The 25576-nt window shown below is 43.2% G+C and overlaps 1 protein-coding gene across 12 annotated transcripts in view; it reads right to left on the reverse strand.

Annotated features, from left to right (window-relative positions):
* The window catches only part of LOC125738413 (protein phosphatase 1 regulatory subunit 12A-like), a 40738-nt gene extending 17621 nt beyond the window's left edge, over positions 1-23117 (reverse strand). For 10 of the 12 annotated variants that reach the window (XR_007396830.1, XR_007396831.1, XM_049007321.1 and 7 more), the window contains exons 1-3: positions 22773-23117; positions 3748-3878; positions 589-707 (exon numbers count right to left, since the gene is read on the reverse strand). Coding sequence is in view for 10 of the 12 variants with exons in the window: in XM_049007321.1 (XP_048863278.1) it covers positions 589-707; positions 3748-3878; positions 22773-23009 (487 nt within the window). In the remaining 2 variants the exon portion in view is untranslated. The remainder of the gene's footprint in view (positions 1-588; positions 708-3747; positions 3879-22772) is intronic. The other 2 variants (XM_049007326.1, XM_049007325.1) reach the window with 1 other exon arrangement.
* Between the last annotated feature and the right edge of the window lie 2459 nt (positions 23118-25576).

A 25576-nucleotide genomic window follows, 5' to 3' on the forward strand; every position in this document is an offset into this window, starting at 1 on the left:
CCCTCCCCTGTGTGCCCCATGCCAGAGCAGTGCCAGCGAGGCTCTGATGACACAAAAGCTGACAGGTGCGGAGGCCAGTCACACTGGGCTGCGAGCCCAAAGGGCGAAACAAGCTAGCAAACAGACGACCAGGGTCATTACTTCCCACCTGATGGGGCCTCGGAACACAGGAAGTGATGAAAGAACAAAAGTGGTGATCTGAGCATAACCAGGAAGGAAAGCAGGAAGCCCCGCCAGCAAGCTGTGCTCATGTCAGCCCATGGCAGGTGCTCCGTCCTCCGACAAGCTAGAAGGTTCATCCAAAATCAAGCATGCAATCATGCATTCCCCTCATCACATGCACCCAGGTGCATCGCTGTTCCTTACTAAAGTGTACTCTGTCATGCTCAGGCCAGCGGGGGGGGGATAATTAGTGCTACTCAACACAGAAATTGACATCTGCTTGATTGTACTGACATTACAGAGCTCGCTAAGCCTTTTCCCCTCATGAGCAAAGGCAGGCCCACACACAATAATGTAACTAGGGATATGCCCAGCTGTGACCATGCGATGAGGAAACTGCAAGGGGAGCTTCTCGCGGGGCTGTACCTTGGCGGTTGATTTCGTTCTGCAGGAGCTCCTCCATAGCCTCCTCCTCAGCAATGTCCAATGGGGTTTCGCCCTCGCTGTTAACCACACCCACACTGGCCCCTTGGCTGATCAAATACCTGCAGAGGACACAGGACAGTTTAGGGGGGTTTGCACATACAGTTGTTCTTCTTTTAGAGTGTGGGGTAGGGGTGATCAATCAAGGACACAAATCTGGTATTTACAAGGCAGACCACATGAGGGCGCTGTGTAAGGACAATTAAAGAGACCGATACAGAGGAAACAGACACATAACTTCAGCTGCTAAAAGGCACTGTCAGTTTAAGGAGCTGGCTCAGTTTGGAGCAGTGCTACCAGTCACTGCTATTAAAAAGTGCCCCACTTCCTCATTTAGATCAGACACGAGAAAACACGGCCCTGAAAGCCAACCCTGGAGAGCATTACGTGCAGCCAGGAGCCAGGCCTCAACACACCGTTAAAATTTCCAGACATGCACCTTGGCCAACTTGCACCGAAAAGATGAGAGAGATAGAAGCCATGAAACCCATATGCTGGCCCATGGGAACAGACATGGCAGACAAACCGCTGTAGCTATCATCCGGCTCGGCCCTGGCTGGATGGTCCTACCAGCATTACATGAACACACTGACATCCGCTGACATCTTTACTCTGCACGCGGTCACATACAAGACAGGAAGGGGCTCACCTGCCGACCCTCATTACTGTCTAATGGGAATCCTGTTAGAGAGTGGCTCCCACTCAGCACCCCGGACCAAAGCAAGCAATCTCCCGGAAAAGCTCCCCTTCTAGGCACCTCACATCCTGCTCAGAATCTGAGTCTCAAAACCTGCAAGTACTCACTTCCGGTTCCTTTATTTGAGAGTTTTACTCAGTTACTACCCCGGAAAAAAATTTGTACGTTTGACCGCGCTCACAAACTCCAGTATGTCGCTTATGAAGCCCCAGGTCACACGAAAACCAGAGAAACAAACCAACTGCTTTTATTCCTAAATAAAACGCTTGCTTCAGTATTTCAGTCATTTCTGGGTTCTATACACCAGCAGAGACCGATCCATTTAAGGACACTTCATCTTCAGAACTACAGGTATGCATATGGTAGTTGAGTCCACGGACATACGATACAGACACATTGTCACGGCTCTCATGGTGACTACATGCTTTTTGTATGTAACGTGCATTCCATCTGCGTATGGCAAAGGAGTGCTGCAGCCACACCACAGGGATAACGCCGGTGCAGGACATCACACTCAACTCATCACACCGGTGCAGCATTAAATCAAACTCAACTGTAAAACAAGCCTAACAACCATATGGAGTAAGAGGTGAAACAATAACTTCATAATCCATATTACTTAATTCAGCCTCCATAATCCACTCCATTCAGCGTAATTGGTACCCCCTCTCCCTACCCTACTCAGCAAATTTATCAAATCGGCCCCACCTGCAACCCTAGGAAAAAAAACTTATGGGTTTGTTGAAATCAGAAAGGCTGCTGGACACTGCATGAAACTTATTTCTGGCTATAGGCAAGTGGACCATAGCTTTGTGTCACTGTTTTAATTTTGACTGCCTGGGAAAATAGCTGGGTGCCCCTGATCTACACTGTAACTATCCCCACATGGAGAAACCTTAAAATGCTAACCAGAGGAACAAAGGAAGAGAGACTTTGAAGTACATGGGGGATCAAGTTACCATGCCCTGCTGACCACTACCTGGTTTAACCTGACGTGAACCAATAAAACCACAGGGAAGAGGGTTACAGCAGGAAGTGTGCAACAGCATGTGATCGTCACAGCAGAGTGACTTCAGGAGCCCCATTATTCCCAGGGCTAGGTAGTGCATACTCGAGCGTAACCCAGCAGTGCTGAATGGACCCTGGCTGTGATGAGAACACAACCTACAGGCACAGCCTCCTTGCTAAAGACACCAGATTCATGTCTCTGTCGTAAATTGGCATCGCTTTAAATAACAGCTAAAAAGCAGGACTCGGTAGAGAGCTCCATCAAAGTCAGGATGCTCTCTCTGGGTCCGTGAGCAGTGCCACTCACGGAAGCAGAACCGACCACTATCTGGCAAACCCGACACCCAGATCCCCTTCTTAGGAAATGCAGTGCCGTAAGGAGAAACAGGTCATGGTGGACTTATCGCATGATCGGGGCCGGCGAATCGGCAGCCTTCTTGGGCAGTCATGCCACGGCCAGCAAGATTTCGGTGCAATTCATTTTGCTCAAATAGCCCAGCCATTTTAAGATCAGACAAAACATATGAAGCCGTGTATCAAAACACAGTCCCAGCTGCAAAAACACTGTCATACACCCGGCTCCTTATTCCATCTATTACATTCCATTGTTTATTTGCAATAAAGGTCAAGAGCACAAAAGCACAGCCCCTCCTGGGACAGGCAGCACCATAATTGCTGAGAGCAGAGAGCTGAAGCATCAAGCTTGCCTAGTTCCACACATTATCACACACTTCCCCATTTGTACATCACTACCACCAACCCCTGAGCTGGGCTGCATATCAGGAAACCACAGCGTACTTAACGTCCGTTCAGAACCACAAGCTTTTATTTTAGACCAGCGATCAACACATGTGAGAAATGGGCGTCCATGCATTTGGCATGCTCAAAAATCAAGACGCCCTACAAGTTGAACAGCACTGCGAGGTCTTCACATGCAGATCACACACACACACACACACAACACAAAATAGATAACTGGAGGGACTCATATCTAGTTGTTACTCATCTGCTGCCCATACTCCCAGCTTTTCATGAGACATAACTCACCAATGGCACAGCAGGGAAAACCAAGGATTCAGCTGAGAATTTCACCTGTGCCACCAGGAACTAGCCAGCAGTACCAGAGCTCTCAGAGGAAAAACCAGAACACAAGACCCATCCAAGCCTTAAAAAAACCATAGTGGCCAGTAGACATATCTATCTCTGGGCTGCCTTTCACACCATTTGGAGCCAAAGCAATGGGGAATAAAACGAGCGGCTTCGAGATACAGCTAGACCACAGAGATGTGTGGCACCTCCAGGCTTTCTGGCAAATACACCCCTCAGGAACTTCACACCAGCTCTGACCCAATACCCTGTCACAGAGTGAAGAATCTGACCAGGAGGATTACACTTACTCAGCGATGTCCATATACCCGCAGGAAGCGGCCGCATGCAGAGGGATCCACCCCTCATTGTCAGGCTGGTTGACACAGGCACCGTGCTCCACCAGGAAGGTGACCATGTCCACGTTGTCGTCAATGCAGGCCTGCAGGGACACAAAGGAGAAATGTTGCTCCAATTGATGCAAAGAGGCTGCTGGCAATTGGTTAATGGCCAGGAAAAGTAGAGATGCAATGAAGTTCTTTAAACTATTTAAGCAAAAACAAACAGCCTAAAACGGGTAAAACTCCAGTGAGTTTATGGAAAAACAGCTGAGTGAGAAAGCAATCAATTAAACAGCAGTGATGAAATGTGCAGTGCTTTTGTATGACCAGCTGAGTCCCTGAACTAGGACGGTGGCAGAAGAGAAAGCCTGATGCGGGATGCCAAGATCCTCAACCTGCCTTTGGGGAGACAGCTGTGCATCACAAACTTCTGTGGAACTTGGGAGTAAACTCACGTCTCCCCCCACCCTGAACTGTAAGAAACCACCACAAAACCCTGGGCATCCCATTTTCATGTGGCTGAGGCCAAAAAGACCAACACCCTCACTCTCAGAAGAGAATCTGTTGCAAAAACATCACTAACTACAACAGATGCAACTTTTACCTGCATGGCTATATAAATGTCTCGGAAAAGGGTGAAAAACTGGCATTTTTTTTGGTCTGACGGATTTCGCTGTATAATTCTTGGGCTTGATTCTCCTCCATTCAAATCCCTGAACAAGTGAAAGCCCTGTTCATACAGGAACCGAGCAAAGAAGAACTTCCCCAGCCAACATTCATACAGAGGCAACCCCAGTTTAATAGAAAGTCTAGGGCCAGTTACAGCACTGAAGGGGAAGCAGTCAGATACACCTCAGCCATTCAGAGTATATGATGTCGCTCGGACAAGAACATCTGTCAGTCTGCCACCCATTGCAAAGTACCTGGGAAACATTTGAAGACCAGTTTTGTGCTGCAAACTATACGCTACCGAACAAAGCCCTGCAAAAGGGTTTTGTGACACATTCAAACGTGGAGCTGTGGGTGCTCCAACACAGAGCTCACGGCTCAGTTTTCACTCACAGAAGGAGCCCCCCCCCCCCCCCGCTCAGCAAGCCCTCAGCCACCTCCCCTTCCCTGCACACGGTACGTCGGCTGGAATGCTTGGCCAAATTTGGGTCGTTCGTTGTGCCGTACATGGTCAGAGCGGAGAAAGCCTGCGGGCATTATCAGAGGCCACGTGAGTAGGAGTGCGCTGCGCAGGCGAGCCAGGAGGGAACAGGGGCAAGCTCAAACAGCTGCCAGCCAGGTGGGGATCCCGCCTCCTCTGTGTCTGACATCACTATCCACCGCCCTAAATGGCTGCCTTCAAAGAGGATCCCTAGCAAGCTCAAATGGCAGAAATTTTCCAGCTCTTTGGAAGCTTTTCACCTTCACTATGTTCCCAGAGCAAAAGGTATGGCTTATCACAGCATGATCCATTTCATCCACTATTCCACATGGGGAACTACCTTAAAAGGTGCTAATCCCCGAACGGTCATAATTAAGATCTAAAAATGGATAAGCAGCACTGCTCATTCCACAGAAGCTGATAAGGAGGGGAGAGGAAGACAAAAGGAAGAAACCAAGGTGTAGTGTTTCCTGGCAGACAGCAAGGGAGGCAGTCAAATGAAATAAGAACAGCACTGACTAGATATAGCAGACTCAAGTATGGCTTAACAGGCCTTGCAAAATCACTAGTCCAACATCCCAGGACAATCGAGTATTCCTGTCGGGCTACCAAAATGTAACAACACTCTGCCAAATGGGCTATCATAAATTATCCCCCAAGAAAAATAAAATTCCCTTTATTTGCTTTTTCTGCTCCTTTAACTTGCTATTTGGAGGAAAAACCTTGACCATTGAAAAACAGAGTTGCCGATATTCTGTCCGCTAGGAAACATATGCTTAATGCTCGATTTATAAGAGGTTTGCAGTTTGAGCAATCGCTTCATGCTGCCATCTTGGTGCATTGTCGGTCATAGTCATAGAGTACTCCGAGCACCTTAAGGCAAACAAGTCAAGTATGGCTCTATCATCACACCAGTTATTCAGTACAGTGCATATGGTGACACGAAGTAAAATTATATGTTACATAAAAACAAATGAAAAGCAACAATATAAAGAAAACTGATATTACTGGATGGAACCTATATACAGCCTGCTGTCATATGCGGTAGAGCTGGGCGATAAATCGATTTTACCACTTAACTCGAATTCTTGGTTCAAGGCGACGTTTAGAACTGAAATCACAATTCACTTTAAACTGGGTAATTAACAAGGAGCTCACAAAATTCCGAAATTCATTTATAAATAAGGTTTAAAGTTTCGGGGAACTCTGTAAATAACAGCATGCCGGACTGCCCTCTATCAAGCCCCTCCGCCCCTTTGTACACACACACACACAGAGCAAAATGGCCGCACACACGTCAAAAAGAGAGGAGCTCGTCTCAAGAACTGCCAGCGTCACCTCAGTTGTTTCGAAGTGGTTTGACTGTCCAAAGTCCAACATAGAACAAACTGTCCGTAAAGTTTTTCTGAAACCTGTGGCTACTAAAGATAGCAGCACAACAAACTTGTTTCAGCGAAATTCCGTTACATGCGAGTCCGTTTTTCTGCATGTTCGTAAAAGGCGCACAGCTATGACCAGCGGACCTCGTCCGTTATAGACGATATTCCGTTATAAGCAAGTCCACTATAACGGGATTATACTGTATTGGTGATCTTATCATGCAACATTCCATACGATAAAAATGGACCCTAGTGGAAAGAAAATTACAGATGCAGTGACGTTTCATATTACCAAAGATTTGGTAACTATATACACAGTGGGGAAAAAGCGAGTTCATTCAGATATTAAATGGAAATTGATCGTAGATACGAGCTACCTAGCCGGAAGTATTTTTCCAAAGTAGCCCTGCCCATCTATACAGCAGTACTTGTGGAAAATTTTATTTTAATGATGCCTTTGCATTGAAAAAAATAACCTAAATAATCATCAAAAATCTGGCATAGGATGGAAAAAAAAATTGCTGGTGCCCAGTTAACACTGCTTTGTAGGGGCTAGTTTGCTTAATGTGAAATGTTAAGGTTACGGTTTTTAGGATGTTTCAACATCAATTTATTATTTATTTTTTTCTGCCCGTTTTTTTAATTTGGGATAGTCAAAATTCATTTCAAGCTATCGAAATCTATCGATCTAGTTCATTTATGCATAATCCCCGTGAAATTTTACTTGCATCGGTCCTCATATTATATACAGGGTGCAATTTTCTCTCTTGCCTATAGAAGGCCTGCAACAGTGTTGTGCTATCGCCTCACACCAGCGTCTTGGTTTTTTTATTTTTATTTAGTGATCAGTGCTCATTGTTGACACACCACAGCACACAGTGCACAACGACAAAACGTGTCCTCTGCATTTAACCCATATGGGACGTCGTGACATAGCAGGGGGCAGCTAATTCAGCGCCTGAGGAGAAGTGCTTGGGGGCGGTACCTTGCTCAGGGTACCTCATTGGTGCCTTGCTACTTGATACGTTGTCAGTCATGGTAATGGAGTATGCCAGTGCATGAATGCAAGCAAGTTAAGTAGGGCATTATTGTCACAACGATCATATTCAGTACGCTGCTTACAGACACAAAATAATGATGTAAAGAGTAAACATATTATTGGATGTGACGTGCTGTCAATTATGAGATATTGTTAATTATCTTATTTCAGACCTCATGGCTAATACTAAAGCAAATGAAAACAAATGTGTAGTTATAATTTATTTCTGCCTGGGTACAAGATCTGTAGAGTGAAACATATTTAACGAGATATGCAGTGTATTTGGATGAAATGTCAGTGATTTCATGAGTAAGCACAAACAAATTTCATGCTTAGTATGTATTGTTTTGGCTCATATCTAAGTTAGTCCTTCTGAAATACGGCATGAGATTTAGACTATTTTCAACTATTCTTTTCCATCAGAGGTTATTTTTTATGCTTTGAAAGAGACAGGTTGGCTTTGTTTTAAGGAACCATACATACTGTCAAACAAACAATAAAGATTTTGGTACGCATGCCTACAGCCTTTCGTTAGTGGTTTGTACAAGTGACTCTGCATTTGTAAATTTGTAATCCATTGAGACCTTAAACACCGCTCAAAATATGTAAAGTTGCTATACATAGCATTTCATATCTCATTCCTATTGGATTGATATCAAATTAGGATTGAACTGAAATTGAACCAAATCAAAATTGTTAGACTGTGAATCGGGATCAAGTCAGGGCATCTGTGCCAATACCAACCTTAAATCAATACAGATAGGATCCCCTGAGGATCTAACAAGAATCTCAGCCAAAAGGTTACAATAGTCATACTGATTACATAATATTGGCCAGCGACTCTAAACCCTCTTGTTGGTCCTGTACTGGTCAAAGGCCCGAGTTCAATTAACACTGTTCCACTCACATCAGTTTGATGACTGGGCGATTTACAGGCCAGAGGTAGCATGCAGCGGCCAGGCATATACACAGAACGTGCTATTTTTCCACACATCGTACAAGAATACCTATACTTTAAACAGCGTTCCAAAGTCAAAACATGAGTAGCAGCACTGGCTGATTTACCAAAAACACAGATTTGATGCTTCCGTTAATGGCAGCTGTTGCTAAGAGCACTTTACACACAGTTTAAAACAGGCTGTCCAGCAAACAAAAGCTTCACGTAAATGTAAACAAGAAACCAGGCCATTGCGCAATCAATACCTGGAGCATTTCAGAGTTGCAAATGACTAAATCAGACTAAAGGATTTGCTGCCTACAATCCAGCTGAATCTGGAGTGTATGGTACTTATGGCTACTGGGGATGACTAATACAGAGCTGGAATCCAGCAGTAACAGGACTTTGACTGCATGGTTTTGCATGTTAGGATTAACATAAGAAGAGACTTATTAGCTGTATTATGTATTGCGCAAGTTCGGTATCCCGACAACTGAAAATGAACCAGAACAAAAGAGCCTTCATTTTTTTGAATTTAGAAAAGAAAAAAACAGATTCTGAAACTTGATAACCCTGTCTGATTATATTTGTAACACAAAAAAAAACATTTTATATAAAAACACAGTCAATGCCCAGAGCTTTCTGACACCACATCTCCAAACCGTCCTAGACAGAAGCACTCTTCTCAGGAATGTTTGTCATCCCCATGCCACAAACAGTATTTTTCAAGCACCTGAGACCGTTCTACACCTTGACAGTGTTAAAGTTTATAAAACATATATAGCCATCTGTATTTGAGACACACTTCTCAACTACATAAATGTACCAGTTAATGCATACACACTAATATATTGAGTAATACACTGAAACAATGCTTCAGGTATTTTTTTATAACAATGTACGGGAAGTTTCCCCTCTGGCTAGTGTACATCCTTTCATTTTAAACAGGCAAGCAGCTATATGGTTATCTGGGACCTCTTCAGAGACACTCAACATAGCACAAATTGGACCCATACATACACATAATACCAGTACATTATGGGACACTGACACAGATGCATACTTAACACATTCCAAGGGAAATTCAGTCACTAGATTTCCTGAACAGCTTTTCAAAAGCCTATTATATCTAGCAATTTGCCATCTAAAATATGACTAAAAGAGAATATGCAAACAAAACAAAACTGAACTAACAATTGAAGAAACTGCATACAAGTACCACTGTCTAATCAACACAGGTCCATTTCAAATGACAATTAGAAACAACAATGTTGATTAAAATAAAATCACATAATACACCAAGTCAAAAAAAAAAAAAAATTAATAAATCGCCATTGATTTATTTAAACCCAGAAATAACGTCATACAAAACATTTAGAGATACTGTTCTAACAAATTAAACTAATGACAGTTCATAAAATCCACTGTTCTGTGCTAAATTCACTGGCTAATTGAAGAAAGATGTGATACAAGCTAGCTGTTGGCATGCATGAAAGCCGAATATACACCCATTACTTCTTGCGGTCAAACATTTTTTGCATATTAATGTAGAGAGACAGCACCCATAGTTTACTAGGGACAGCTAAAAAATCTAAATGATCCTTTATAGAGATGAAAGGTAATTTTGTTCCTCCATGCGACAATGAACTCAATTTTCAAAACCATTCCTTGACCAAAAACTGGGGCTGTTCCAACCGTTTCTCATGGTAAAGATTGCTGCTGAAGCAATAGATTAAGTGAAAATATGAGAGGTACTTTTAAAGTGTGGGAGCAGTGGGGCTGACATTTTTATGGAGGTATTTCAAACAAATTAGTTTAACCCATAAAAGTTAAATTGCTAGTGGCCTCTAGATTTTGCTGATGTTAAACAATAAAAATAAACACAGTACATCAGACTCCCATTTAACCAAAAAGAAACCAATACAGGAATCCGTTGCAACTGGTAGTCCACTGCTTACCACCATTTGTGCCGGTGTTTTGCTAAAATCCCAGGTGTTAAGTATAAAGCGTAACATGGCAGATATATTAATCACACACACACACACACACACACACACACACACACACACACACACACACACACACACACACACACACACACACACACACACACACACACACACACACACACACACACACACACACACACACACACACACACACAACCAAGCAGATTTCACCAGCAGAAGCAAAAACCTACACAGTACCCTTACAGCAGCTTCACATGGCCAGCAATCTTGAGATTCAAGATGACTGAAAACAAGACCACCTAATGACTGAAAACATCACCTAATGCCCTAGAGACAGATGGTGCAAAATAGAACCCTCGGTGCAGAATTCTCAGTGGGGCTCACAGCAATGCACCCCAGCGGTCAACGCTGAGCCTCTATATAACAGCTAGGACTTTAATTAGCAGCAGGAGCATTGAGGAGGACCCAGAGATGACCCCCAAAGGGACTCTTTGGTTTCCATGCAGAAGCAGATGCCCACATTGTCAATCCTGGCTCCCTACACAGGCGAGGAAATGAGAGGGCAGAGCTTCTTGAAAATACAGAGCAGGACTTTTTTAATTTAGTAACAAGAAAAAAGGAATTTAAAGTCAGCAAAAGGTTTAAGAAAAAAAAGCATAATAGTTTTCCTAAGTGCTTGACACAAAGTCTGATTTATATAATTACACTGGCGATACAGCAACCATGGCAACAACAGAATGTTCTGCAATGCACCAATAGCCTTCTGATGCTAGCAAGCTACCAATCCCTGAACAACAGGGACAAATATGGGGGGAGGCTGTTCATCACACGCGTCGCTTTAAACCTAACGGAAGCAGGCTGGAGTCTAGACCAACACAGACAAACTTTTCCCAAAGCATGACCTCTGTGCCCAAGGCAGTGTCATGGAAACCCATCCCTGAATAAAGTTCAGAACTATCTTGCTTTTGTAAGAGATACAAATAAATAGGATTTTTTTTTTTTGTCAAGTCGTGTCGTCATGTCTAAGTTAGGCAATAATAATAATAATAATAATAAATAATAATAATAATAATAATAATAATAATAATAAACAATACAAAGTAAAAAATTGATGGCGTAGTCAGTTTTCTCTTAGCTATGCGGAAGGTGCCAGTTCTAGTCCAACGGTGCCTAGTCAAGCCACGGGCGTCTAGAGTGGGTCAAGTCTTACTCAACAAAACTGGAATACTATGCCACAAGAGGCCAGTCACATAATAAGTGCTGCCCATGAAAGCCAGACCTATCCAATGAAGTGCTGGAGACTGGTGCAATTCTTTAAGTGACAGGTTTTAAAAAGGTGTTTGAGACAAATCGTGAAAGCATTTTTAAGCAGACATTGACATCTTGTTGAAGGAGGTTCTGGACTGAATAGTCTTTCTGTAGAAGATGTAAGGGACCAGCTGATAAACAAATGAATCACATCAAAGGAAGAACATAGCAACAGTTCGTAAAAGCCTTCATCCAGGACCAGAAAAGCTTATATGTCACATACTTTAAAAGCTCTATATGCTTTTCATTTGGTTCCTAAACAGCATGTCGTCTTCATTTGGAACATCGTGGGTAACCATCTTCGCAGATCTAAATTTAGAAACACTTCACATCAAGCAAGGGATCCTGAAGGACCAACCCCCCCCCCCCCCCCAACTTCCTGAAGGAGCTCTACAAATTACCCATTGAAACACACAGTCCAGCCCTGTTGCAAATCCATAGCCCGTGCTACCCGATAAATTTTGTGAACCAAGTCCTTTACATTTCCGTAGGAAACAAAAGCCTGGCATCTGGGACACAGTTCTCCTTAGCCAACAGTATTATTGAGGATGAACGGGGAAGGGAATCTGCTGGTGTAGCAGGACAGTGACTAACTTTCCGCTGTGAAATATACAATAAGAAAAGGCAGGAAAGGAGCTGGTCATCAAGCAGCCCCCTGCCATCTTTGATTAGCCCATGCCACAACCCCACCGCAAGAGTGAGCTAACGGTTTACGAAAGGTCAGCAAAAGGTCACGGTAGCACAGGCTACCCATGTTACACCAAACAGGTCTTACATAGTGATCAAGCAGATTTTAAGACCTTCTTGTAAAATGCTTTAGACTTACAGTAAGAGTGACTTGTGTTGGTTAGGGTAAGTGGACATTTTATTACAGCTATTAAACTAATTACGTGACATGCACAACTTCACAGAATGTTTGACTGATAATAATTCAGAAGATAACAAAAACCACAGAAACCAGTTTAAACTCAAACTGATTACTTCTGCAGTAATCACCATCAGTAAGGCTCTGTTCCACATTCCAAATCAGATGTCAAACATGGTCCATGGTCGATGGCAGTCCTCGTTGTTTTTACTCGTAAGCATTTAAGCAGTGGCCCTAAAGGTTGTCCAAGCACCCACATCTACATAAAGCCTACTAAAGCCCCAGTAATATCCATCCCAATCAGCAAAGCTGATAAACCAGACAGGAATAGTAAGAATGATCAATTGCAGTACTTGCACACAAACACACTACCCACAAACAGGTGTACTGGTAAACACTCACTCAATCTCCCTAGAAGCTGCATGTCTCTTAGACATAACACAAAGGCAGCATTAAGTCACACAACCCTATATCAATGAGGAGATTTTTATAGCAAGTGCTCCATTATTAAGCGGAGGGCAGGTGATGCTCTCACTTAAAACAGGATTACTCAAGAGAACACGAAAATGTCAGCAATCTAAAGGAGAAAAATACAAACTGTTGCACAACATCGCTATTTTATACAAAACTTTAGACCTTTGGCCCACATGGACCCAGTCAGTCAAACTGAACACTTCTAATCAAAGCCTTTGGCATGAACTGTAAAAGGGATGGATCCATACAGGGCATATATATAAGGAAAGATATATGCATGTTCCCACTGATTTGGATTAATACAAACATGGCTGCAATAAACACAAAATACTCCAAACTGCATATGTCATTTCAAAGTGAACCAAAGATATAATTGTTCCAAAAAACTATGTTACAGGACAGCAACAATTTCAACTGTTGGACTGTATAAACTTCAGATATGAGATACTTAAGTTTTACTGTTAATTGAAAAAACAGAAAATAGATTACCAGAGTGAAAACTTAAAATGACAAGCAAAGAAAACTGATTTTCCCCAGTTTTTCCAGTGGAATCAATAACTCCAGTTCTCACTAAACAAAGCGATCAATACATCCATCCATTAACTTTCTGAAACCGCTTACCCTATTCAGGGTATGGGGTGGTCTGAAGCCTATCCCCGAAGCTATGGTTGCAAAGCAGGGAACAACCCAGGATGGGGAGTCAACCCATCACAGGGCAAGAGCGATCAATAAAGTTTATTCTAAATGCTGATCAATATGGTTTTCCATAAAAAGTATGAATAGAGCAAACATGACTAGACACTGCTATGCAGCGTACGCATGTTCCAAAATGCTGCAAATACGCAGACTTGCAAGGCATAAAATGGGGACGTGGTTCGGATCAAGTAGCGACAGTTCATTCCTTTGCTGTTGTAGCATCTCTCACTAGCATCCATGCAGATGTGAATGATATGAATTTGAAGGCATGCAAACATGGAGTGATGTTGTTAAGTGGCAAGGGATGAAGTGAAGGAAAGAGTAGAGAACGAAAAGAGCATGGAGATGAGAGAAGAGGGATCCACCAAAAGAAAGACTAAGGAAACTGATGCAGCTCAAGGAGATTTACCTCTGAGAAGGAGAAAGAATAATTACAGCAATGCATATAGCATATAGAGAACCCCTCATACTGGAGGAGTGACAAAATGCAATCCGAGGTAACAGGACATGGTAAGACTTATAGTTAAGCTCACAAATAGTCCCCCCCCCCTCCATTTTTAAAAATGAATTTCAAGCTCTAAAGACCATTTCCACCCTCTCTTAAATAAGAGTTACCTTCTCACCCAAAACATCAATGCAGATTTACTGAAAGAACAATCTAGAGATCAAAATTTCTCCGGGGTGGTACAAGTTGTGGAGTAGACAATGGAAAACAATTTCTTCTATGATGAGCATGGCATTAAAAAACATAAAAGGAAAGTGAAATGTGCATCATGATTTTACGATCTGGCAGTTAATCCAATTATAAATCAGCCCATACATAGATGGGAGCTCAGCAGCGAGGCCTTGTTTTCCATATAAAGCGACAGCACGGCAAAAACAGTGGCTTCCTGCGAGCTGAAGTTAAACTGAACCCCCTGCTAAAGCAGGCGAGGTTTCCAGATGGCTGACTGGCCACCATTCGCTCGGAGGAATTACCGTTTGGGGACCGAGTCCCCGGACACGCGGTCTGACATACGTGGATAATACCACAAAAGGAATTCCTCCTTATCTTTGGCATGTACGTACACACACGTGTCACGGCCGAAAAGCCCGGCTACCGTGCAGCGCAGCTCCTGCAGCTTGGCCCAGCCAATCCCAGAACAGCCCCCTGAGACATCCCAGCTGAGCAGGCAGAGCTGTGACTGCTGTCCATATATGGTCCTGGGATTCCCATGGAAAAGTAGCCCTGAGCAGACGGAACACACTGGGGGAAGAACACGGGGGGCTGGCTGGAGATGTGCATGTATACATCTCATTCTCGTTTATGTTCAACAGGCAAAATAGAGGCAACCCAGACTCAAACTGGTTTCTTAGTGCCTTGAGTGTCAGAAATCCAGTGAGCAGATCAGACTACAGCAGGAAGGCTGCCACTGTTGCCAAGACTTCCAGTTGGGGTATGAATGTGACCTATGTGATACACACAATGGAAGCATCACTACTTTGAATTTCAAGTTTACCGAGTGCAGCAAACACGAAATATTTCAGTCATCTAATAATTTTGGTGGCAGGAAACATAACTCCCCAGACTGCAGTTCTGGAAAACATGAAAATTATTTTCTGATCCATAAAATACATTAAGACCTGTCTAGAGAAACTGCTAATAAAATGCAACTTTACATATAAATAGTTCCATTTCAGTTTATGTTTGCACGTCTCGTCCCCCACCCCCCAAACTGAGGGCTTGTTACCACACTCATTCTGAGTCTATCTACTATAATCCTCACCACCAAGGCCAGACTGGGCCCCTCAAGCACAGAGATAATCATCAGGACTTTGCCTGCAAGGGGCCACAACACGACACCGGCCTCACCAAGAGCCGAAGGCATGGGCCGTGCACTTTTAAGGCAGTGAGAGCAGCTAGTCAACAGTAAGGGTGGGGTGGGGAGAGGTCACCCAGGATGAGCAGATTAAAGCTAACAGAGGCTGAGGGGGTGGTGGTCGAATCTTCGCTGAGCCGCAAAGCCTCATTAAGGAAATGAAAAAACAAACACACACTTCCTGTTAGTTCCTGCCCCAATCATCCCCTCCACCATTTCTTTTTATTTTATTAAAAAAAAAAAAAAAAACTTTACTTTGTAACCACCTTTAACATAAAGTCTATTTCAGAAAACAAAGTACTCAGGTCAGCTACAAAACTTTTATTGATATGTCCACTGTTTCCAGAGATGCATTAACATCCTGTATGTATAGCTGCAGAAGTGCCAGACTGTCATGCAATGTGGTTCTGGAAAACAGCAGAGTCTGCCAAATGACAGCTGAGATCAAAGCAATCAATGCCTGCATCTCCAATTCAAAAGAAATGGTGACTACACCAAGCAACTATTCAGCCACTCAAAATTCTACTGAATGGAATCAAACAATATTTAAGGTTTCATTAAAATATGTATATACGTAGCCTGGTCCAAAAAAACACTGAACTTAAATCCGCAAGTATTCAAAAGCCAATGAATGGATCACTACTAGAACTCAGTATGCAGCATTAAAGTAAGCGGAGTACCCGAATATATTGAACGGCCAAGTTATACCATCAAAGGCTTTTTCTATCCTAATGGCATGGGGATATTCCAGGATAATGCTACAGTTCATCAGGCCGAACTGTCAAAAAGTGGTTGAAGAAGCACGAGGAATCATTTTCACATATGAATTTGCCACCACTGGGTCTTGACCTTAACCCCAATAAAAGTCTGACATGTGATGAAGAGGACTAGAGGGGTTCAACTCAACTATCATCGATACGACATCTTGATGAGAAACGAATGCAAATCAGGATAAAAATTGCCGACATTTTGCATAAGCACGTGGAAAACGCATTGTCGAATCTGCCATAATCAAAGCTAAAAGCAGTCCAATGGAATATTAAATTTACTTTTTTTGGCCAGGCAGCGTATGTAGAAATCACCTAATAATGAAGTGCTTACGCAAGTTACTTTTCCAACAAGTGAAATGGAAAATAAAGATCCAAGGAACCAATCAGTGGAGAAGAATGAGGAAAGACACAGGTGATGATACACAATACGAAATCCACTGCCCATCTACCCATGCCCTAGCAACCCCACCCCCCAAGGCAGGAGTAGCACACCAAGGACTGCAGCCCTCATCAAGCATAGGTGACCATTTGGCTGCATAATAGAGCTGCCCCAGTGACTACGGTGCAACACAAACTTATTAGATTCCAACATGAAGCACCCACTTCTCCCTTTGTTGTAAGTGGGGCTCTAATGCACTAATGGAGATTTAGATCATTTTAGAGCGAAGTAGGTTGACAGCAGCATCCAAACAAAGCATGTGATATAAAAAAATCATCTCCATTATCAATCAGCTGACGAGCTGCGATCTTAGACACTGGTCGCAGAGACAAAAATAAAAATAAATAAATCTATTCAACCATTTGACAAACATGACAAAAATACATAAACCCATCATTTCCCTGTAGAGATTTGTTCCCTAAAAAGACACTTAACAGCTCATTCTTCAGGCAGCAGTACAGTATTTCCAAACAGGTTACTTAAGAAAAGTGTCAACATAGCTGGTAACCTCCCGCAACCCGCACGGTAGCATTAAAGACAAGGAAGACCCGTCTGTCCCCCCTCATTCTTCCACTGCCACCTCAATACAGACAACCAGCAGTGCTCCATGAAGTGCCAGTCAAATAATCAAGTTTAGAAAAATTAAAAGTGATTTTAAACATTCACTGGAATCAGTGTGTGAGCCATACACAACATGTTCCAACCAGTTGTAATGTTTGTTTGACCCTAGCCATAAGTACTTTACTTCCACCTGAAAGAGGTCGCACAGATTACATAAAAAGGTACATAACTTACATAACTGCACCAAGCAATGAGAACCATCAATCAGTCATCATCATGCACTACAAAATACAGGATTATTTTCGGTAATTAAATTAGATGGCACCCGCTAATAAGTCCTCAAAGACAGGCAGAACATTTCAAAATAATTTCAAGCAACAGTGCTGGTTTCTTAACCATGTGGATCCTCTGTATCTATTGAGGACTGTAAATTCAAATCAATATGAAGAAATCAGACTGCACGTTCTTCATTTACCCAGTAAAAAAGTGCTCTGTAGGTTCAACTGTTACACCTGTTTTAAAGGACCATTAACTTTTGGTCCCTATGAACATAACCATCTCTCTTCCAAGTTCTTAAAAAAAACTACAGTTCACAAAATTTGAAATTCATATTATTTTTAAATAGTGGCGACACCCCCCAGACTGCTACTGGAGACATGTACAGACAGTGGCATCACTGAGTATTTTATGTAAAGAACTACCAACTATATCAACATCAGCGTCCCTAAAATGACCACACTCATGCCCAGAGGACAACCTAACCCAATGAAGCATGTCTGTGTTCAGCTGTACAAATGTTCCTGTGGCCGATATCATACATTCGTGCTAGAGACTGATTGAAACCATCCACGGAGTCTCTCCAGGCAAATCTATCAGTGAAATTTAGGGAAAATCAAGAAAGTACTTGAGAGTCAAAATATCTTTAAGAAATGACTGACTAAAGCTTGACATAAACAGCATATTTTCCATCTGAATTTTTCTTCATTTCAACCTTGCAAAATCAACTTCATATTCACAAAACCAGCCAGTAATTTCTAGCATCCCATCACATCAGACTGCAAATGTCCTGGACAAGCTGACAAAGCATGAAAGTACAAATGATAGTCAAAGGCAGCAGTGACACAAAAACCTCCGAAAAGTAACTGAACAGGCCCTTGGCCAGTCAGACAGGGGACATGCCGTTATCCCAAAAAAAGAGAGAGTTCACCAGCTGACTGTGGAGTTTTGCTGCTGGTTTGCCTACAAAGTGTGTGCATACTCAGCATGCTGTGGAAAATCTAACCCAGGGTACCACCACTCTGATCTACCAAACACAGAACACATATTATTTACTTAAGTGTGTATGGAATGACATCAAGCCAAGCAGATCATTTCAGCTGGTATGCTTATCACATTTTGAGATATTGGAAATCATTAATTTTTTTAAAAATACTGTTTTGTTACTGCACAAAATTCAGATAGATAAGCCCATACCCAGTGGGTGCCTGGTTTTACTTATGTTACTGTGCCAAAATGTTCACTGAAAATGTGATCGATAATCAAGAAAGGAATGACAGGAGAACTAGAGCCAATCAGCACCCAGAATCCAAAGAACATGGGTGTAGGGCTGGGCGATATCATATCGATTTTATATGGCGCATGCGCAATAATCACCAGGGATCCGAACAAAGGCAAAGCATATGGCCAGACACCAGCTTTTCGATACTATATGTCGATTATTGTGCATTGGACATATAAAATCGATATATTGCCCAGCCCTACATGGGTGGAACTGCAACAAGGCACATTACGAAAGATGTATAAACAAAACTCTGATGCAATTATATTGTCGATTAACGATGCCTAAGTAATACTGATAAAGCAGCATTTAAAAGAGCCCACTAGCACTCTGAACCAGAAAAGGGATCATTTTCATCTTCTAATTCTGTCAGGGGACAATTAATATGAATTCGCATGCAGCACAAACAGTACAGTATAGCTGAGTGGAGACAGGAGAAGAGGGGGAAAAAAAAACCCAAACAGCAGTCATCCCAGTCAAGCACCAAAGCAAACAGTCAAAACATGACAACCTCATCCCACAGCAGTGCCTCCGAATTTACTGTTCCCATGGCAACCGTGCCAAAGAAAACGTTAGCATCCATGCTGCTAGACATCCCAGAAACCTACAATGTCTTATGCCATATTTAAACGACATAGCATCTGTTTTAAAGGGCTAGCATCAATTCCGAGCAACGAAGTCTATGACAATCGATTCTGTTCATTCTAAGTTATGTGAGCAGGTAAAACAATTTGATACGTTAGGATGAGGCTTGGTTAAAAATGCTTAAGGAAAAGAACCCTGCTCCCCCCCCCCCCACACACACACACAATCCAATGGCATTTATAACAAATCAGTACTTAGCAGAGCCACACCAGCCATTATGCCGATTACATAACATTAGCAGAAGCTTTTAAAATAAAGCTACAGTTGCCAACAGGAAGAGCACAGGGACGATAAAGGCCACCAAAAAGTGCACAGAAAGATAGTGTGCAAAATGCGGCCAGTGACACAACTGTCACATGCATCTGGGGGCCAAAGCCACGGGATTCCGGCAAGGAATGTATGCACCGTGCAGCTGCACTTTTTGTCAGTTGTCACGTGAGGAATTCTCAAATGCAGACAACAGGACACCATCATCGCCATCCTACCCCAATTCCACATACCCAGGATTATAATACGGGGCACAGTCAGGCTTGGGGGGATAGTGACATTGAGCATCGAGTCTGTGACATTTACACACCATTACTACAACCTGAGTCAAATTACTTTCTTAGCGTTAAGGTGAAAACAACTATTCTGAAGCCGAGTACGTGAACATCTAAATCTCTATGGTTTTGCATTAGAGCCATCAGTCTTGTGTGATGCAAGGTACTTCCACCCCCACTGCAGTCTGCAGAGCAAAACTACCACAAATGATCCACTACCTTGCTCATACATTTCAGAAAACCTGCAGCTAGAAGTGCAGAATTCAGAAACGGTTTACTGACAGACGCACAACTTTCCATAGCAAGTATCCTGAAAGTAATAGCTGAATTTATTTTACCAGCACAATTTCACACATTGCAACTTGTGCTAAGGCTGATTATTATCTGACCCAGCCAATAAAAACATATGCGAAACCGGTATCAGTTTGTTATCGTCCCCTAGAAAACATTAACATTATATGGGCCTGTTTTTCCTAAACATAGGATATAAAGTAGGGGTGCCAGTATATCCATATATCCCACTACTTCCACAATGCTGAGCCAGGTATGCTACTGCAGAATGGAATTCTTAAAATGATGCACTGGTTTCCTGGACAGGTCCCAGTGCAGTGGTCAGACTCAACAATGAAGGTTGGCCATTAATGAAAAGATTCCAGGGAACTTTCCTCGAAATCACCATCAAGATCTCCATATGATTCTAGCACTGCCATGTCTGCATACACACACACACCATAGGGCTGGGTTTTGGGCTGCTGTGTTATGGTCTGAAACAAACATACGGCATACAGGAACAGCGTTATGCAACTCCAGAGATGGTAAGGTCTGACGGCAGCCTCAAGCATTCCTTCCCTGCGCTGCTCCTCACCAGATGCAGTTCCAAAAAAAGGCAACAGGTCCCATTCAACAGAGCATCCCCTCCTGTCTAAAACACCAGCCTGTTCAAAAATTACTCAGCGCAGAAATCAACGTTTGTCAAAGGCGTGTCTACTTTACGGGAAAACTGACCATGAGATCCCTAGTCTGGCAGGAAAACAAGTCGAAACTGCAGTAGCCTTGGCATCTGGAAGCTGCCCAGGAGGCAAAGTGTGTGTGTGGCAAGGACTTGTGAACCACCAAGCATACACAATGGTGAACAGCTCCAGAACTGGATCAAATATTGTGTCACAAACACTTGCGGATTATAAAAAAGGAGAGGAGCTCTCTGAGTATCTCAGCAGCATAAATAAAAACACCACATCATCTATGGATTTCACAATAATTGGAAACAAACATAAAAATTGGTGACAGGCACAATGCTAAGGAATCCAGAATAAGTTTTCAATGAAAAACAGCAATTTATACTAAATTATTTTCTCTGTTATTGAGCTCATTAAGAGACATAAACAACCACAATAAGTAATAACACATGATTTATATGACTTATCCAGTGCAGGATCACAGCGAGTATGGATTATCTCCCAGGTGGAAAGGGCACAAAGCACATGGCAAGCCCTGGTTGGCAGGCTAGTCCATCAGAGAGTTCACACACTATAGGAAATCTGAGGAATTTACATAAGCAGCATGGTAATGCCAGAAAACATTCATGCACTTAAATATATGTAAAACTCAAGGTATGCATAAAAAACACAGCCCTGCAGGCTTAAGACCACAATGCCACTTTAAAGTTAAGTAAAAGCAGGTGGCTGATACAGGTTATATGCCCAGGCTTCAAATGATATAATATTAAATTATCCAACCATTAGCCTCCTGGCCTGCAAAACTACAATTAAGCCAATTGTTCATCTGAATTACTGAAAAACCACACACTAAAGATACAGAGGAATCGCCAGCAAAAATTCTTTCCGGATGATCTGTCAATCCTAACATGCACTTCAACCTTTAAAAGCGCTCTGTCACTGTCCGGCCCTTCCTCCTTATCCGATGTACAAAATGATGCATGTGAGATTTTTGATCGTTTCCTATTTTCATTTTTAGAAGTGCATACCACCGCAAAAAATGAGCTAGACGTCTGCACCCTCACCCATCTCCATGCGTGGGGGTGTATGGTGATGGTTAGAGCCATACGCGTAACTAACTTGCACGCCAATAACACGGGACTCCACCTTGCGCAAATTGGGTTTTACCGCTTCATAGGAGCGACTTGTTTTCGGAACACAGCAGGTGTGTCGTTTAAACGGAGTAAAGATTGTTTAAAAGAATAAAATATATACATCTATGCTAATAATTTGCACCACAGTACAGCAGCAAGATCACGACATACGAGAGGAAAATATCGCAGGCTCACGCACGGCTAGTTAGCCACTATTTTAAAATAGCCAGGTGTAACTCAGACGTGCTGGTCAAGCAATAGCCAGCAGCCAGCTGACAGCGAATAACCGTGTAATCACAAACGGTAAGCGAATAAAAATTGGCGAAATGATCACCGAGACGGTTAACCATTCAACCCTGCCGTGATAGAGGCCGAGCTTTCCGCAGCCAGCAGAGGAGGCGAGCTGGCCTGAGGAAGGCGGCTGTCCGCCGTGGCTCGGCTCCGCCGGGTGCCGCCGCCCGAACCGCCTTTGCCGCACACTCGCATGTTTTGACAGGACACACGACGGCTACGGCCGCGGGTCAGGCGCCATATATCTATCATTCGGTATTATTTCGTTCTCTCACTCGCTTTGCCGAAGGGAGAGCTCGAGCGCGGGCGGCATTTGCCGTTTTCGTCCGAGACTGGCCGCCGGGGCGCGGTGACTGGACACGGCCAGCAAGTGCCGCTTTGGACATTTTTAACGTATAGACCTCAGAGGACCGGCAGACAGACCTGGTGGAGGGCGGTGAGACCGTCCACATTTGCGTAGTTGATGTCGGCGCCCCGTTCCAGCATTCGCAGCACCTCCTCGGTGTCGCCGCTCGAACAGGCGGCCAGAAAGACGGCGCCCTCGTCAAACTTCACCTTCGTCTTCTTCTTCTTCAAGATGGGCGGCTCGAGGTCCGTCTCCGACCCCAGCCACCGCTTCAACTGCTCGTTCCGCTTCTGCTTGGCGTCCGCCATCTTCATCCCCCTCCTGCCCGGGGCTTCCCGATCTCTCTCTAGCGGAGGGAGGGTACGCTCCGCACTGCCGCCGTCCCACAGCGCGCCGGGCCGTATGAGGGGAGAGCCGAGCGAGCCTGGGCGACACACCGTAATATCGCGAGAAGACGGGGACGTCACCGCGAGACCCGCAGGATCACGTCACTGTCGGCCGATAAAATAAATAATTAATAAAAGTGATTAATAACAATAACCGGAGAACTGCTACGTAATTAGTAAGGTTCAAACAAAATGTACCTGCTTGGGGGGATATGCGAGGATATAAAAATTCCTGATAAATTACATTAGTATCTAAATAACTATCAACTGGAATGAAAAAACTTTTATTGTAGTTTTTAGGACTCATTCTTTCAACATTTATGAATGTCCATCCATCCATCTTACAACCGTTAACCTCGGTCATTGCTGTGGAAATAATTGTGAATTTAAATCTTTTGATCTTTTGTCAGCATTTTCCCACATCAAAAACACTGCTTGTGTTATTCTGAGGCAAATTATGTATTAATAAAGAATGAATAGTAATAAACATCGAAAACCACAATTTTTTCATGGCATTCCAAAATATCATATATCTCAATTAACACTGGACAAAGTGTCCACAGATAGTTCGCTTATGATTTTTGCAGATTAAGGTTAAAAGTTGTAACAGTGAAATATACATCAATCAGTCATGACAGGACAGGTGAAGTGAATAGCATTGATTATCTCATTATAACGGCACCCTTGACAGGTGCCATTATATTTTAGGTAAGCAAACAGTCAGCAATTGAACTTGATGTGTTGGAAGCAGGAAAAATGGTCAGGTTTAAGGATCTGAGCGACTTTGACAAGAGCCAAATTGTGATGACTGAATGGTAGGTCTTGTGGGATTTTCCCCAATATACAGTGGTCAGTGCCTACCAAACGTGGTCTAAGGAAGGTCAACCGGTGAACCAGCAATGGGGTCATGGGTGTCCAGGGCTCATTGATGCACATGGGGAGCGAAGGCTAGCCCATCTAGTCCCACATGAAAGCTACTGTAGCGCAAATTGCAGAAAAAGTTAATGCAGGTTATGACAGGAAGGGGTCGGAACACACAGTGTACCACAGCCAGCTGTGTATGGGGCTGCTTAGCTGCAAACCAATCATAATATCCATGTTGACCCCGGTCCACCATCACAAGCACCTACAATGGGCACTTGAGCATCAAAACTGGACCATGGAACAAAGGATGATGGTGGTCTGATATGATGAATCATGTTTTCTGTTATATCACGTGAATAGCTGGTTCCATTTGCATTGTTTCTATGGGGAAGAGATGGCACCAGGGTGCATTATGGGAAGAAGGCAAGCCAGTGGAGACAGTGTGATGCTCTGGCCAATGTTCTGCTGAGAAACCTTGGGTCCTGACTTTCATGTGGATGTTAATTTGATGCATACCACCCACCTAAACCTTATTGGAGTACAAGTACACCCCTTAGAGGAACATGAAAAAGAGTTCAAGGTATTGACTGGGCCTCCAGATTCCCCAGATTCCAATCTGAACAAGCATCTGTGAGATGTGCTGTACAAACAAGTTTGATCTATGGAGGTCCCACCTCGCATCTTATGGGACTTAAAGGATCTGCTACTAATGTTTTGGTGCCAGATACCACAGGACACCTTCAGAGGTCTTGTGGAGTCCATGCCCTGATGGGTCAAAGCTGCTTTGGCAGCTCGAGGGGAACCTACACACTTTTAGGCAGGTGTATTTTATATTCTGACTGATCGGTGTATATGAAATTATGAGGTTGTAGCAGCATTTTATTTTCAATAGAGCCAGATTAGCTACTAAACATCCAATGAATTACAATATGATACAATGGCCTCTCCTTTCGAAACAGATCTTGTGTTTCACTATTTCTTAGTTATATTTTGCTTTTTGCTGACTCTGCATTGGAGGTGGAGAACCTTGCATTTATTATCCCGATGTTTGTACGTTATCACACTGTCACAGAGGGTGCTTAGCATGCAGTGCCCCCAAGGCACAGCTGGGACATAGTGTACACCAGGTGGTCCCATATTTCAGGCATCTGAGTACTTACCCCTGAGTCAGGACCTCTTCTGTTATTCAAACAGAGGATTGTTATGCGAATGTCACCATGGACATCAGTCTACATGTAAATACACACACACACAAGACCCCACCTAAAATGCGTTTCGTAATAGTCCTTGTAGTTTTGGAAGAATTTGTTCAATCTGGGGCTTTGCTAGAAATTTTGGGGCCCTTACAAAATGTCTTTTTTGGCCCCCCTGCCAAATCCTGTGTATAATTTTATTTATTTAAAGGCCCCTGTAATGTGCCGAGCCCCCTAAACCTGCCAGGGTATCCGTGCCCCTCTGAGTGCTCTGTTCAATTTTTTGATGTATAATACTGAAGTAATGTGCAGACTATAAAATAGGTAAGCAGGTAAGCAACATTTCTCTCTTATGCTCGTAATAATTTGTGGTTAATACTTGAGTGCGTAATGCATAATGGACTGACTTGCTGGGGTGGTCTCATGACCTTTTTTTGT

The sequence above is a fragment of the Brienomyrus brachyistius genome, chromosome 3 (genome assembly GCF_023856365.1).
Source record: "Brienomyrus brachyistius isolate T26 chromosome 3, BBRACH_0.4, whole genome shotgun sequence".
Classification (NCBI taxonomy): domain Eukaryota; kingdom Metazoa; phylum Chordata; class Actinopteri; order Osteoglossiformes; family Mormyridae; genus Brienomyrus; species Brienomyrus brachyistius.